This window comes from Hibiscus syriacus, unplaced genomic scaffold (genome assembly GCF_006381635.1).
Source record: "Hibiscus syriacus cultivar Baekdansim isolate YM2019G1 unplaced genomic scaffold, ASM638163v2 tig00110328_pilon, whole genome shotgun sequence".
NCBI classification, from domain to species: Eukaryota; Viridiplantae; Streptophyta; class Magnoliopsida; order Malvales; family Malvaceae; genus Hibiscus; species Hibiscus syriacus.
The window spans coordinates 5,931,087-5,945,100 of NW_024062685.1; the positions used below are offsets into that span (position 1 = coordinate 5,931,087).

General features: G+C 32.5%; 1 protein-coding gene across 5 annotated transcripts; it reads left to right on the forward strand.

Annotated features, from left to right (window-relative positions):
• Positions 1-7,295: 7,295 nt before the first annotated feature.
• Positions 7,296-13,038, forward strand: LOC120118552. Of its 5 annotated transcripts, none has more exons than XM_039138584.1 (4): positions 7,296-7,957; positions 9,002-9,099; positions 9,882-10,253; positions 12,323-13,038. In XM_039138584.1, the coding sequence occupies exons 1-3, from the start codon at positions 7,449-7,451 to the stop codon at positions 9,884-9,886; spliced, it is 612 nt and encodes a 203-aa protein (XP_038994515.1). In that variant the 5' UTR covers positions 7,296-7,448; the 3' UTR covers positions 9,887-10,253; positions 12,323-13,038. The 5 variants fall into 5 exon arrangements, with proteins under 5 accessions (XP_038994515.1, XP_038994513.1, XP_038994511.1 ...); XM_039138582.1 differs by having other exon boundaries at positions 10,152-10,253; XM_039138583.1 differs by having other exon boundaries at positions 7,317-7,957.
• Positions 13,039-14,014: the final 976 nt, after the last annotated feature.

A 14,014-nucleotide genomic window follows, 5' to 3' on the forward strand; every position in this document is an offset into this window, starting at 1 on the left:
AACACTCTTTCCCAAAGAGAAGATTACAAATTTGCAAACTTACAAGGAAAACCTCACAAGGTAAGATGTTTGCACAATTCTAGAACAAGAAAAGAACACTCAAAGATAATTACAAATGAGCACAAATGGTGTTCTTGAAAGCAAAATGAATATTGAAAGGAAAATTGGCTTGATTTGCACAAACTTGGTGTTTGATGCTTTCTCTCTTGTTTCTTTATGATTTTTTTTTTATCAAGGGCTTCAGAACTTGTTTAAATACACCTTGAATCACTTCTGAACGTTGGGGATAATTAATGAAGATAATATAGCCGTTTAAGTGTGAAAACATTTAATAAAAATGCTTAGAGCGTGGGGGGAATCGGTTCCCCCTCATAGGGAATCGGTTCCCTAAGTGTAAAATTCAAATATTTCGACCGTTGAACAGGGGGGAATCGGTACCCCCTATGGGGGAATCGGTTCCCTCCGAGCATTCTGGAAATCTCGGAGCCAAACCATTCAGGGGGAATCGGTACCCCCTTGGGGGGGGATCGGTTCCCTCTGAGCAATCTGGAATTTTTTACTTTGAAATGGTTCGAAATACTTTGAAAAATTATTTTGAAATTGTTTTAAGATTAAAACTTAATTTTACACTTAAGTAAGGATTAAAAATGATTTTTGAAATATTTGGAGTAATGTTTTGATATTCGAATAATTTTATCGAATATACTTAGAAAATCATTTTAGAAAATCTTAAAATTCATTTAACTTAATTTGTTATATCGAAATATCAAAATGTTTTCAACAATGTGCCTTAACTAGTTAGGAGTGTGTCTTCGAGGATTATTCATATAAAATGATATGTTTTATTCGAATGAGTATTAAATATATGTTATTTTTGTTTAAAATATTTAAGGCAATATTATTTCATAAAAGGAATCTTGGAAATGCACCTTAATTAAGGAGGAAAGTGTTTTCGATGATTATTCGTACGAAATGACATCCTTTTATTAATCGAATACTTTTCGAATAGATTAAATATATATATATCTAATTTATTACGAAGATCAAGGCAATGGTCTTTTATGTGGGGGTATCAATGGAAACACGCCTTAATTGGTATGGATATTTTTTCTAAAGATTGTTCGTATAAAAGAATTTTTTTAATTTTTATTTAAAGAATAGGATCATAATTTAAATACTATTCGAATTTATAATTTTCAATATCTAGATGACGTATAATCGCTTAGGTACCGATTTTGGGCGTTGTGGGGTGCTCACCCTACGCGTAACCGACTCCTGAACCTTTTTTCAAGTAGTTTTCTGGTTAAACGTAGGCTAGTTTTTTTATCTTTTAATTTAATTTTTTCTAAAATTATTTTAAAAAGTAATTTCTTTAAGTGTTCGAACTACCTAACCCAAAGTCGATGGAGACTCTAAATTCATTTTCCAAAACCCTAATTTTAAATTTAAGTTGGTTTGATCCCCGATTAGCCCTAAAAAGCTCAAGGACTGTTTCTACAACATCAATAGTTATAATGAAAACAAATAAAAAAATTAATGATGATTATGCATGTTTTAAAACTTTAGTGATCAAAGTAAAATGTATTAAAAATTTAGTGACTGTCGACGTAGATACATTTTTTATCTAAATTGTGAAACTCTTGTATAATTTTAGCATGAATGTGCAATAATTTTTTTATTAATATATGGTAATTACAAGTATCATTGTCTGTTTTAATTTTTTTTAATTTTTTGATAATAAATATTCAAATACTCTACATTATTAATATTTGAACTTAAAATATTTAAGAATAACAATTATTTCTATAATCATTGTGATAGAATAATTTGTGTGAATATGCAATATTTAATTTTGTTATCTATTATAAAAAGTTACGTAGTCATGATATTTTTAGTAACCAGCAAGTGTTGTTAATATATGAAGGTAAAAATATTAATTACTTAAATCCTAGCCTTAGCCGCTCTTTCCTTTGTTTTCTTTTTGAGTTTATATCGTTTTTCATATATCAAATCAATTTTTTCTTTTTCGATTTTCTTTAGTCGGTGATGGTATCGACTTTAATGCTAGTTGTCGACCGTCAGTTCTCTTTTCTCTTTGTTTATTTTTTTAATAAGAATGATTTTGCATGTGTTGCACACTTATCTTTACTTGTGTTGCACGTTTTATCTCTGTTTTTGTGGCACGTTTATCTTTACCTTTGTGGCACGTTTTTCCAGTTTTTTTGTTTGTTTTTTCATTCTTTTATTTATGTTTTCTCAGATTTGGATTTGACGACGTAAGACAGATCAAGATGACGTTTATTTGAAATCTTTTTATATTCCCTGCTATGGACCTTTGGATTGAATTTGGATGCATGATTTTGCGCTTGTGGACAGTTTCTCACGACGTTCGACTCTGATTTAAAGTTCTCGATGGTCTTTCAATAGCTTAATCCCCTTTTACGATTCGTTTATTGATACAGTCAGATTTGTTCATATCTATTTTTGTTTCAGTATTTTGGTTGGGTTTTTAACCTTTTTCATGTATGATCATTATTTGATCTAAAGTGGCTAGTTTTAATGTTATAAGAAAATCCAAATTATGTATTTAGTTTACGATAATAGTTGTAAATTTTTATTGTAATTTCGAATATTTTCACTTTTTTTAATAATACTAGATGTTTATATTAAAAATATGAAGGTAAAAATGAGTGAAAAAAATCTAACTATATTGTTGAATTATATTTTGTTATAATAATTAAGGCAAAATGTTTTTGGATTTGAATTGAATTTATTCAAAGTTTTTCAAAGTTTTCAAAAATAATTAAAAGTCCATTTATAAGTGAAATTGAGCACATAACGTTTTCTGGACAAGTAGTACCGATATTGTTCTTACAGTATCGATATCTCATGAACAGTACCAATATTGTTCATATGGTATCGATACTAAAGGTAGGGGAAGTATCGATACTCACTAGGTAATATTGATACTACCAGCATTGCTCAAATTCCAAAATGCAAAAGTGGCACCAATACCCAAAGGGGTATCAATACTACTCTACATAGTAGTATCGATACCATGAGCATAGTATTGATACCATCAGGCCCCAACGGCTAGTAACGACTAGTTGATTTAAAAATAACAAAGGTAGTACTGATACTCCATTTAGGAGTACTGATACTCTCTATTCTGGGCAGCTTTATTTTACACTAAAATTGATCCCCAACGGCTCCAAAACACCTCCAACGGCTAGAAACGGTCACAACAATATTCTAACATATAAAAACAAGTTGAGGACACTTGAAGAAGGGTTAAAATACCTATCCAAGCAATCCAACACAAGAGAACAGTTTTTCATTCCTATTTTACTTTCTCTTGTAAATATTTTGTTCTCGTGAGCTAAATTCTTGTAAACAACTTCCTTTTTAGAGGTTTTATTTGTTTACATTCTTTTTTCTTGTAAAGGTGTTTTGGTTCTATCTTAGTCAATTCAAAATATAGAGAGTTGTAAAGGTTATCTCTTTATCCTTGAAAAAGAAAAAACAAATTAATGAATTTGTTAGAAAATCCTTAGTGAGGAGTTAAGGTAGTGGATGTAGACTTGGTTGATAAGTCGAACCACTTTAAATCCTTGTGCCAAATTTTTCTATCATTTGTTCTCCTTACTCCCTAATCATTTTTTTTATCTATTAACCCCTTTGCATCTTTTCAGTTATTCAATTGAGCCTCTCGATAATCCTAATAATTGGTATCAGAGCTTGACTCATTAGAAGGTTTGACAACATTGAGATAATCCTTAAAGAAACTCTACCGATTCCTAAAGCAATCGACAAAGAAATGACATCAACCTCCGGTGCCTACTACAGTGAAGATTCACAACCGGTCAACAAGCAACCCTACTTCAATGGAGCAAATTATGTCTATTGGAAGAATATGATGAAGTTCTTCATTTAAGCCAACGATCTAGGAGCTTGGAACTCCATCATGAAAGGCTACACCAATCCAACAGGCGAGATGGACGATTGGAGTGGTGGAGAGAAGAAGAAATTCCAACTCTATGCTAAAGCTATGCACATTCTCTTTTGTGCATTAGGCCCAGATGAATATGGAAGCGTCTCTTCTTATTCCAATGCCAAGGAGATATGGGATAAACTCCAAGTCACTCATGAAGGAACCAATGAAGTGAGGAAAACCAAGATAAGTCTTCTCAACCATAGCTACGAGAATTTTAAGATGAAACCCGATGAAGACATTAAAACTATGATTGATAGATTTTTCGTGATTGTCAATGGTCTTAAGGGATTTGGAGAAGTTATCTCAAATGAGAAGCTTGTGAGGAAGATGATATACTCTCTTCCAAAGTCTTGGCAATCAAAGAAGATGACGATTATCGAAGTTAGAGACCTAAAGTCTCTCTCTCTCGACGAGTTGATTGGTTCTCTTCTTACTCATGAGTTGATGGTGAAGGAAGAGGAAGAAGATGAAGAGAAGCAAAATAATAAGAAGAATGAGGTAGGCATTGCCTTCAAGTCCACCACTGAGAGCCATCAAGATTCAAGTGAATAGGTAGATGAAGAAGATAAAGAATAAGAGATGGCCAAACACTTCAAAAAGTTCAAGAGATTCAAGTCTTCCAAGGAAGTGAAGCATGAATCAAGCAAGAAGAAGGGTCCCCTGATATGCTTCAATTGTCAAAGAACGAGGCATGTCAAGTATGAATGTCCTCTCCTAAAGAAGAAGGGTTCAAGCAAGAAAAAGACATTTGTGGCGGCTTGGAGTGATGAAGATGACTCCAATGATGAAGATGAAGTAGTCAACCTTTGCCTCATGACCATCGAAGGAGATTCAATGGTATATTCTAACTCAAATGATTTAAATTCACTTTTTTTTGATGAGTTACAAGATGCTTATAATGAGTTGTATTTGGAATTTGAGACCATGAATTCCAAATATAAGAAATTAATTTCAAAACTCAAAGTTGAAATTGATTTGGTTTTGAAAGAAAAAATTGATTTTGAAAATCAAAATGAAAATTTGAAAAATGATTTAGAGTTTTCAAAAAGTCAAAATTAAAGATTTAGAAAAAGAAAATTTTGATTTGAAAGTTAAGCTTGAGAGCTTAACAAAAGAAAGAGAATTAATTTCTCAAAACAACTCATTATGTTTAAAAATGGAAAAATGCTCACATTGTCATTTTATGGTCATTTGGAACATACTTGTCCATAAAGAAAAGAAAAACTTTTAAAATTAGACAAGTATACTAACGTCCAAGAATCCAAAGCAATTTGGATATCAAAATCCAAATAAATGTCTCTTTTAGGTGTGTGGGAGCAATGGTGATGAAAATGAAGAAACTGATATGCTCTAGCCACACTTGAAAAAGAATGGATAACCTCTAAGCTTAATGCTTTTGTTTTATGATTATTTGGTTGCTCATTTAGTTTTAAGTATGCATGAGTTTTGATCTTAAATGACTATATTTTGTTTTTCATCTCATGTATGTTGAAAAAGTTTTATGATGAACATTTTAAATTTTTAATGATTTTCCATAATTTTTAGTTCATCATAATGAATTTTGGTCAAAATTGATTTTCAATGCAAATGATATCTCTCTAACAATTGATATCAACTTTTCAAATGTTTTGTTTTTTTACAAATTTTAAATTTTTGACCTAAATTTAAATGTTTATGCATGCGTTTTAAATGCATAACATTTTTTAAAGTTTTATGCATATGTACTTAATTTCAATTATTGATATTGCATAAAGTATTTTAAACTTGGATATATTGAATTTCATTTGCTACTAATATGTTTGTTACTCTTTGTTGAAATTCAATTTTGTTTAAGTGTCAAGTTTTTAAAGTCAATTTTTGTTTGGAATGCACTTTTTAAGGGGGGACTTTTATTTTTCAAATGGTTTTTAATGAAAAAATTATCACTTACTCTCCAAAGTTATTTTTGAACTTTAAAGTTGAATTATTTTTTATCTAACAAAAAAGAAGAGAAGTATGAATTTGAAAAATTCAATTTCTTAATGAAAAAGGAGGAGCTGAACATTTTCACATATTTTCCAACAATTGGTATCTTTTTCATTAAACATTTTATTAAGAGGGAGTTTTGCCAGAAACAATTTTTCAATGTTTTATTATATCAAAAAAGGGAGATTGCTGAACTATATTTTGATATAACAATTAAGGCAAAATGTTTTTAGACTTGAATTAAATTTATTCAAAGTTTTTCAAAGTTTTCAAAAATAATTAAAAGTCCATTTATAAGTGGAATTGAGCACAAAACGTTTTTCTGGACAAATAGTATCGATACTGTTCTTACAGTATCGATATCTCATGAAAAGTATCGATACTGTTCATATGGTACCGATACCAAAGGTAAGGAAAGTATCGATACTCACTAGGTAGTATTAATACTACCAGCATTGCTCAAATTCCAGAATGTAAAAATGGTACCGATACCCAAAGGGGTATCGATACTACTCTACATAGTAATATCGATACCATCAGGCCCCAACGGTTAGTAACGACTAAAAAAATAAGAAAGGTAGTAATGATACTCCCTTTAGGAGTACCGATACCCTCTGTTCTGGTTAGCTTTATTTTGCATGAAAATTGATCCCCAATGGCTCCAAAATACCTCCAACGGCTAGAAACAGCCACAACAACATTCCAACATATAAAAACAAGTTGAGGACACTTGAAGAAAGGTTAGAACACCTATCCAAACAATCCAACACAAGAAAAGAGTTTTTATTCCTATTTTACTTTCACTTGTAAATATTTTGTTCTTGTGAGCTAAATTCTTGTAAACAACTTCATTTTTAGAGGTTTTATTTGTTTACATTCTTTTTCCTTGTAAAAAGGTTTTGGTTCTATTTTAGGCAATTCAAAAGATTGAGAATTATAAATGTTATCTCTTTATCCTTGAAAAAAAAGAACAAATTAGTGAATTTATTAGAAAATCCTAAGTAATGAGCTAAGGTAGTGAATGTAGACTTGGTTGAAAGTCGAACCACTTTAAATCTTTGTACCAAATTTTTCTATCTTTTATTCTCTTTACTCTATAATAATCACTTTTTTATCTATTAACCCTCTTTATCAATTGAGCCTTTTTTATATATCTAACTATATTTTTTATAATTGATTTGACTCTATGAAAAATATAAAAATAAAGGTTAGAAATATAAAAGAAATTAAAAAACTCAAATAACTTTTTCTAAAAAAATCGAGAAAGGCTGATAAAAAATAATTTGAATTCTGGAAACCCTATTAACTAATTTAAGTTTCCCAAACTTAAAAGAGTTCAAAATCCATAATTAAGCGGACGCGAATCGAGTGGGGCAACTTCAAGGTGCGAGCAGCTGAATTGTTATAATTCCCCGAGAATCTTGAATCTTCCGACCAGTATGAGATAAACTGGAGACTCAAATTGATTTGGAACTTGAGAATTGCAAAAATGGATAGCTTGCAGCTGCAGAAGAAGAAGAGGAAGGAGAGACACGTTGGAAACCGCGAAAGAAAGTCCCACTCCCATTCGAATGCAGGGAATACTGTTATTAGTGTCAGAGAGAGTAATACACAACTCTTCCCTCTGTTAATGGCCGCCGCTCTCTCTCGCAGTAATACTAATACAGTCGTGAAGAATTGCTTGAAAAAACTCCTTTCTCAACCAATCCAACCCGACCAAGCCACTTGTGTTCTCTCCCTTTGCCCTCTCCTCCTCCGCTCCGAATCTCATCACATCGCCACCCTCACCGCCCAGTTTGTTGGGGCGGCTTCTCTCCTGTCGTTTCAGTTGAATCGCCAGGTCGTTTCTGACTCTCTCACCCTTAAGGCTTTGATTTCATTGATCCCCACTCCTCGAAAGGCCGTCTCCATGGCTGCCTGCGATGCCATTTTGGATTTATGCTCTACTTGTCTTGGAAGACAACGATTGCTCCATTTCTCTGCTTTGGAAACTCTTATGTCAGTATTTTATTTAAGATTCTTTATATATAATTGCCCAATAAGTAGTCTCATTTCAATTATTTGCTTTGTTTTGCTTGTTTTACTTGTTTTACTCATTCATGTTATTTTAGACCACTACCAAATTAGTATTACTACTATTTAGTCTACTGTTAACTCACCATGAAAAGCAAAGCAAAGCAAAATGAAGTAACAGTAGGTGGCTGTCTAAATAGAGCTTTAGACGATAGATACAAAAAGGTAGAGAAACATAGGTGATAAACTAAAACAATGCTGTGCAAAATCCATTGAGTGTGCAGTGCATATTTAGTTTGGTTTAGGGGCTTTAAGTTGGTATTACAAGTTTGCCTTGCGTATGAAACTAAGAAATATGAACCACAATAATGTCTTTTCTTGCTTCATACTGCCATTGAACATAAACTATTATCATCGGTTGCATAGTTTATTCACATGATTATTGGTAAACATATAGTTAGATATTTGCCTAAAACTTCATTTCGATGCTGAATGATTAGAATTAACTATTTAAGTTCATATAAATGGGTAATTCCCTTTGTTTTGGGATTTATTCATTTTACATATACTATAAAATTATTTTGGGGGGGGGGGGGAGGGTGGATATATCAAATAAATGACATATGCACTGTCTCATACACCAGCAAACTTTGTGTAAAATATCTCCTGCTTGACCAGTATAATAACAAGCAAAGCGCTTTTACATTTCCTCTGAAATGTAAGATTCAAATGATAAAAATATGAAATAAATAAAATTTAGACATACATTGTTTGGACTTATTTTCTTCCATTTCTAGCAGAGTAGAATTATTACGAAGCGAAGTGACTTTTTTCCAAATTTCTTATGGTTTTCGCATTCTTGTTTCAAATGACATGTTTAATCAGTATGTTAGAAGACAACCCCAAATATTAATTTGTCACTTCATTTTTCCTTGAAAAGATTTTTTCATAGCTAGGCTATATATATATTAGCATATATTGCTAGTAGATTTGTTAAAATTATAACTTGAGGTACTTAATTGTTGCCAGGTTTGCCTTCCTTAAGGTTCAAATATCATCAATACAGATTTCTTTAAGCACTGGAGATGATATAAATATTTCTTCTCTCAGGATAGTCTTTCAGAAAGGTAAACTTCCAGTTTTACTTCTTAATGCTGCCATCATTCTCATAAACACATGCAACATTGAGCAATTAAGAAAGATCCCAGGCAACGTATCTGAATGTTTTTCTGTCTCTTTGAAAGAAGTATGGAGAAAAGCTCACAAAAAAATATTAACCAGTGATCTTTTAGGAGCTGGTCAAGGGATGAACTTATATTTCAGCAATATTACCATCAGTGATCTGGCAGAAAGCATTTTTAGGCTTTCCATTAATGCTGATCAATTTGCAGCCCTTATGTACAGCAATAATGTTGAAGGAAGAATATTTTGGCTTAGTGAGGGTGATTTCAAATATTTCATATTAAGTCAGTGGGAGATCTTACCTTGTGTTGTAAGAAGACCCTCGAGTGCTTCATTGGAGGTGGATGAAATATTTACATCCTTTATGCAATCTCTTGGTTTTAAAGATTCATTTCCTTCTGCTCTCTTCTATCCTTCAAGATCTAACTTCCTGCTTACCTATTGATTCGGATGAGTTGGACATCTTTAATTTCCTGATGGAGGTTACGAATAAATTGGGTTGTCCTATTATCAATGAACAAGACATACGGGTTCTAAGAACAGATAGCCAGTTAAAACAAGAGGTGCGCTTTTTTAAAGAAAATTCAGGCTCTTGCCGGGTCAGGACTCCACACGTTTTACGTTTAGATGATATTTTAAAATGTCAAGAAGCATATAATGATGGTTATACAGTGGCTTTGCGTGGAATGGAATTCCGTTTTGAAAGGCTTGCCTTTATTTCTGACAGATTAGCTTCAATCTTTGGTCAACCATCGGCAGGTGCCAATATGTACTTAACTCCACCTAATTCTCAAGGGCTGGCTCGTCATTATGATGATCACTGTGTATTTGTCTGCCAAATTTTTGGATCTAAGCAGTGGAAAATATTTTCTAGGCCAAATGGGCAATTACCTCGATTATATGACACTTGTAACATTCTAAACAATGAAACCATTGATAGTGCAAGAGACTGTTATCACTTTTTGCTTAATGAAGGTGATGTTTTATATATCCCCAGGGGCTTTCCTCATGAAGCATGTACACATTATGATAAGCAAGATGGATCTGTTGGGTTTTCCTTGCACTTAACTTTTGGAGTTGAGGTTGAACCTCCATTTGAGTAAGTTAATTTTTTATAAGAGTTTCTTAAATTCTAATGAGTCAAAATTTCATTTCCATGAACCATTTCTGTTTCCATTCTAAATGATAATGCATCTTCATTGAATATTTTTATTGCTTAATGTATATTCATCATTTTAATTGCTGATATTAGTGTTGCATGCTATTTGTATATTCTGGGACAGACTGAAACTTACTCCACTAATTTCCTTATGATTTGGCTAGGAAAATATTACCCGCATTATCATTAGACACAATAAATGCATTAAGCATTATTGCAGTTTGCAAGATAATTCATCTTAAGAGTTTTAATTTCTTGTATGATGTTGTGTTAAAATTTCTTAAAGGGTCTGTATGTATTCCCTTTCTTTATGTATTTTTGTTTATTTTTCTATTTTTCTATGATGCAGTTTTCTAAAGATTACTGTATCTCCACGAGAACGATGTGCCTTAAAATTGAGGGAACACTTTATAATTTTAGATGAATTTTTTCTGGTAATAAATTAATTAACATGGTTTTATAGTTTTGCTAATTTTTGGATTTTTTTTGCGGTTTGTCTCCTTTGTGAAAGAAACAATGAAAAATGATAACATTGAAGATATAAGAAGTTATTACCAAAATTATATGAATTGAAGCCAAGATTTTCATTTACCCCTATTCTCATCCAAAGTATAATCATATGCATTGAAGGCAACTTTTGGTCTTTCATGTTTTATATGAAACTCAACAATTGTAAATTGTTTATCTCATGTTCCAACTAACAAACTTATATCATATATACCACTCACCACCCCGAAATCCTTTTTCTTTCTCTTTGTATAGATTTAGTTGATATGCTGATTACATGTTGGAAAATTTTGTATGTGAAGTAATTGATAGAAAAATTACCTTTGATTATCAGTTTTTTGGTGATTAGGTTCCTTTATTAGACAGTTGACATGTGAGGTAGTCCCTATTTCTGGCCTTCAGTGTTTTGCTTGTTGGTGCACATGGCAAGGATCTAATTTCTTATTTAATGGGACACTGACTGCAGCATGTGACCAGGTGATAGTTGCCTTCTGTTTGGACCTTTTGCTGGGAAAAAGCAATATCGAAGCTTTTAGCAATGAAAACGATTGATGATATTGTTTTGTCAAAGTGGGTGTATACGTTGGTTTGCCATATCATTTAATATGGAGAACTTAGGTTTCTATAGTACATGAGTCACCTTTCGACTACAGTGATATTGAATAATAACTTGGATAATTGTTTTTTTTTATTTTGTGATGATAACTTGGATAGTTGTTTTTCTGAATCTATGACTATTGTATGATGAAACCATCGAGTGATTCTTGGATTTTTTTAAACTTTTAGTTAATTTAAGGTTAGGTTCTATCATTTTTAACTAGATTAGCAGCAATTAAAGGTTTTTCTCAGTAATTTACAGTTGGACTTTTGAATCTATTTACTTTTCCCTAATTATCATTGTTTCTAAATTTAAATATAGACATTCATCATAGAAATTGATGGTTGATTTTTATAGTTTCTAATATTAAAAAAAACGTACTTTTTTCCTTCTCTTTCATTTGAAATTCCTAAATAGATTAAGGCAGCTTTTGATTGATTGCGGTGACCGTTCGAAAGTTGATAGTTGAACATTGCATGTGGAGTGACCCATGTTGTTGACAAAATTATTTAGTCGTGGACTTCAGACATAATAATATGTGGGGCATTTGGACAACATATTTGGTCAAGGTCTTTGGACATCTCTTGTATATTTGATTGCCATGATCGAGTTAATGTTGATGATTTTGAGTGGATCGGATTTATTACATTTGATTTTTCTGCCATAATTCTATAATATGACGTATCTTACTTGGATGCTATTTATAATTGATTACTCTCTTGGTGCTCTGTTTCTTTGGGTTACCCTCCTAATTCGAGATGCCGGCAAAAACATATGCTATGCTTTGCTTGGTCACATGCATATTGTATTACTTAATTTGAGTTCAGTTTTTATGCGGTTAAGTGGTTGTAAATTTTTATAATATGACATTAGAACTTATACACTCTTTCCTTCATTTACACAGGTGGGAGGGATTTATGCATGTGGCATTGTTTTGTTGGAAATGTTCTCAATATCATCGTCATCCTTCTTTTAAGTCTTTATCAGGAATTCTAAATGTCATGTCAATCAGGCTACTGCATATAGTTATCGGTCTGATTGGTAACTCTGATCCTACATTCCGGAAGGCATGCTTGGTAGCTGCTGCTGCATCGCAATCAGACACGAATAGCTGGCTTGATCTATACCAAAGAACAACTTTCAGCTATTTGATCGACAAAATTAGCAGTGAGTCGAGGTTCTTGGAAGCATTGAAGAGTGTGGAAGTAGCTATTGAGAGAAATGAAGACCCGTTTCAAGGATAAGATGGTTGCGACATCTGAATCAAGAGGGGGAAAATGTTGAAGGACATGATTGGGATTGCAAAGTCGAATCGACAGGTATAAAAGATATGTTCCCGGTATATGTTGAACACAAAGAGGGGCGGAAAGTGTGTTCATGGATATGAAATCGAAGTTCTGTAGTGAGGTATCATACGACGATGTTAGTGCAAATTATATGACATTGCATGAAAAGTATAAGCAGGTCAGAAAGCAGTATATGAACGGAATGTTGTCTCTGCATTCTGTTTGATTGCATCTGCATATCATCTGCTATTGTTACACAATTGAAGGCATTTTTTCATGCTATCTTATATAAAAATCTCACATCATCAATATCTGGTTACCAACCATCTTTCCCTTTACATTTCACTTTTTGTTATCTTTGAATACTTTCAATTAACTTAGCTAAATAATTAAAAAAATTCAACCATGTATTGATTTTCAGATGAGGTACATATTTGAGCATTATTGCAGTGCTTACATGGACTTATAAGCCATAAATAAAATTCTACGGGTTGGGATGTTTAGGGGTTGGAGTTGGATGAGTAGTGACCCCATGGTAATCTATGTGGTAATTAACATTCTCATCATCATCATCATCCATATGCCGATTAGATTCATCAAGTGCCACCTGCATGCATGCACACCATGATCAATTCCTCAATTGTTTTGCCATCCAAAACCATTTATAATATAATATTACCTTTGCATTGGGATATATGTCTTTGTGGTGATGAAGCCATGGCATCTGATCTAGGGATCTCCTTCCTGTCAGCAACATTGAAGAAGAAGAAGAAAGTAGATGGAATGTGAAGAGACATAGTAGGATGAAATGTGCTGTCAACTTGGCCTTCATTGTTTGTATTGCAGAAGTAATAAATCTCTATGTGGAAAATGATTATATTTATAGAGGAATAATATTTTTTTAATAAAAAAAATGGAATATGAAATTGATGTTTGACAATTATTGTTGAAGGAAACATGTGTGAGCCCCATGCCCCATCATTTGCCTGTTGCTTCCGACTCTGGGAATTCAAAGTTTCGAGACTCCAAGACCGACAATCCCAGGCTCCTCCATCACCATCTGTCTCGATTTCTTCCTTGTATATATGTTAATATCCATAAGAGTGATTTTGTTGAACATGGGTATTACGTGAAAACGAGCAGTGAAGGGAGCAGATGGGGCAAAATGGAGCAGAAACGAAAAGAAATGGGTTCACGCGGATGTTTCCATGTGAAACAAAACAACTCTCCCTTTGGCTTTGAATTATTAAATCCATATGCTTTGTCTTCTCCAATAAAGAATAAATACTCTCTTCCATCACACACACTGT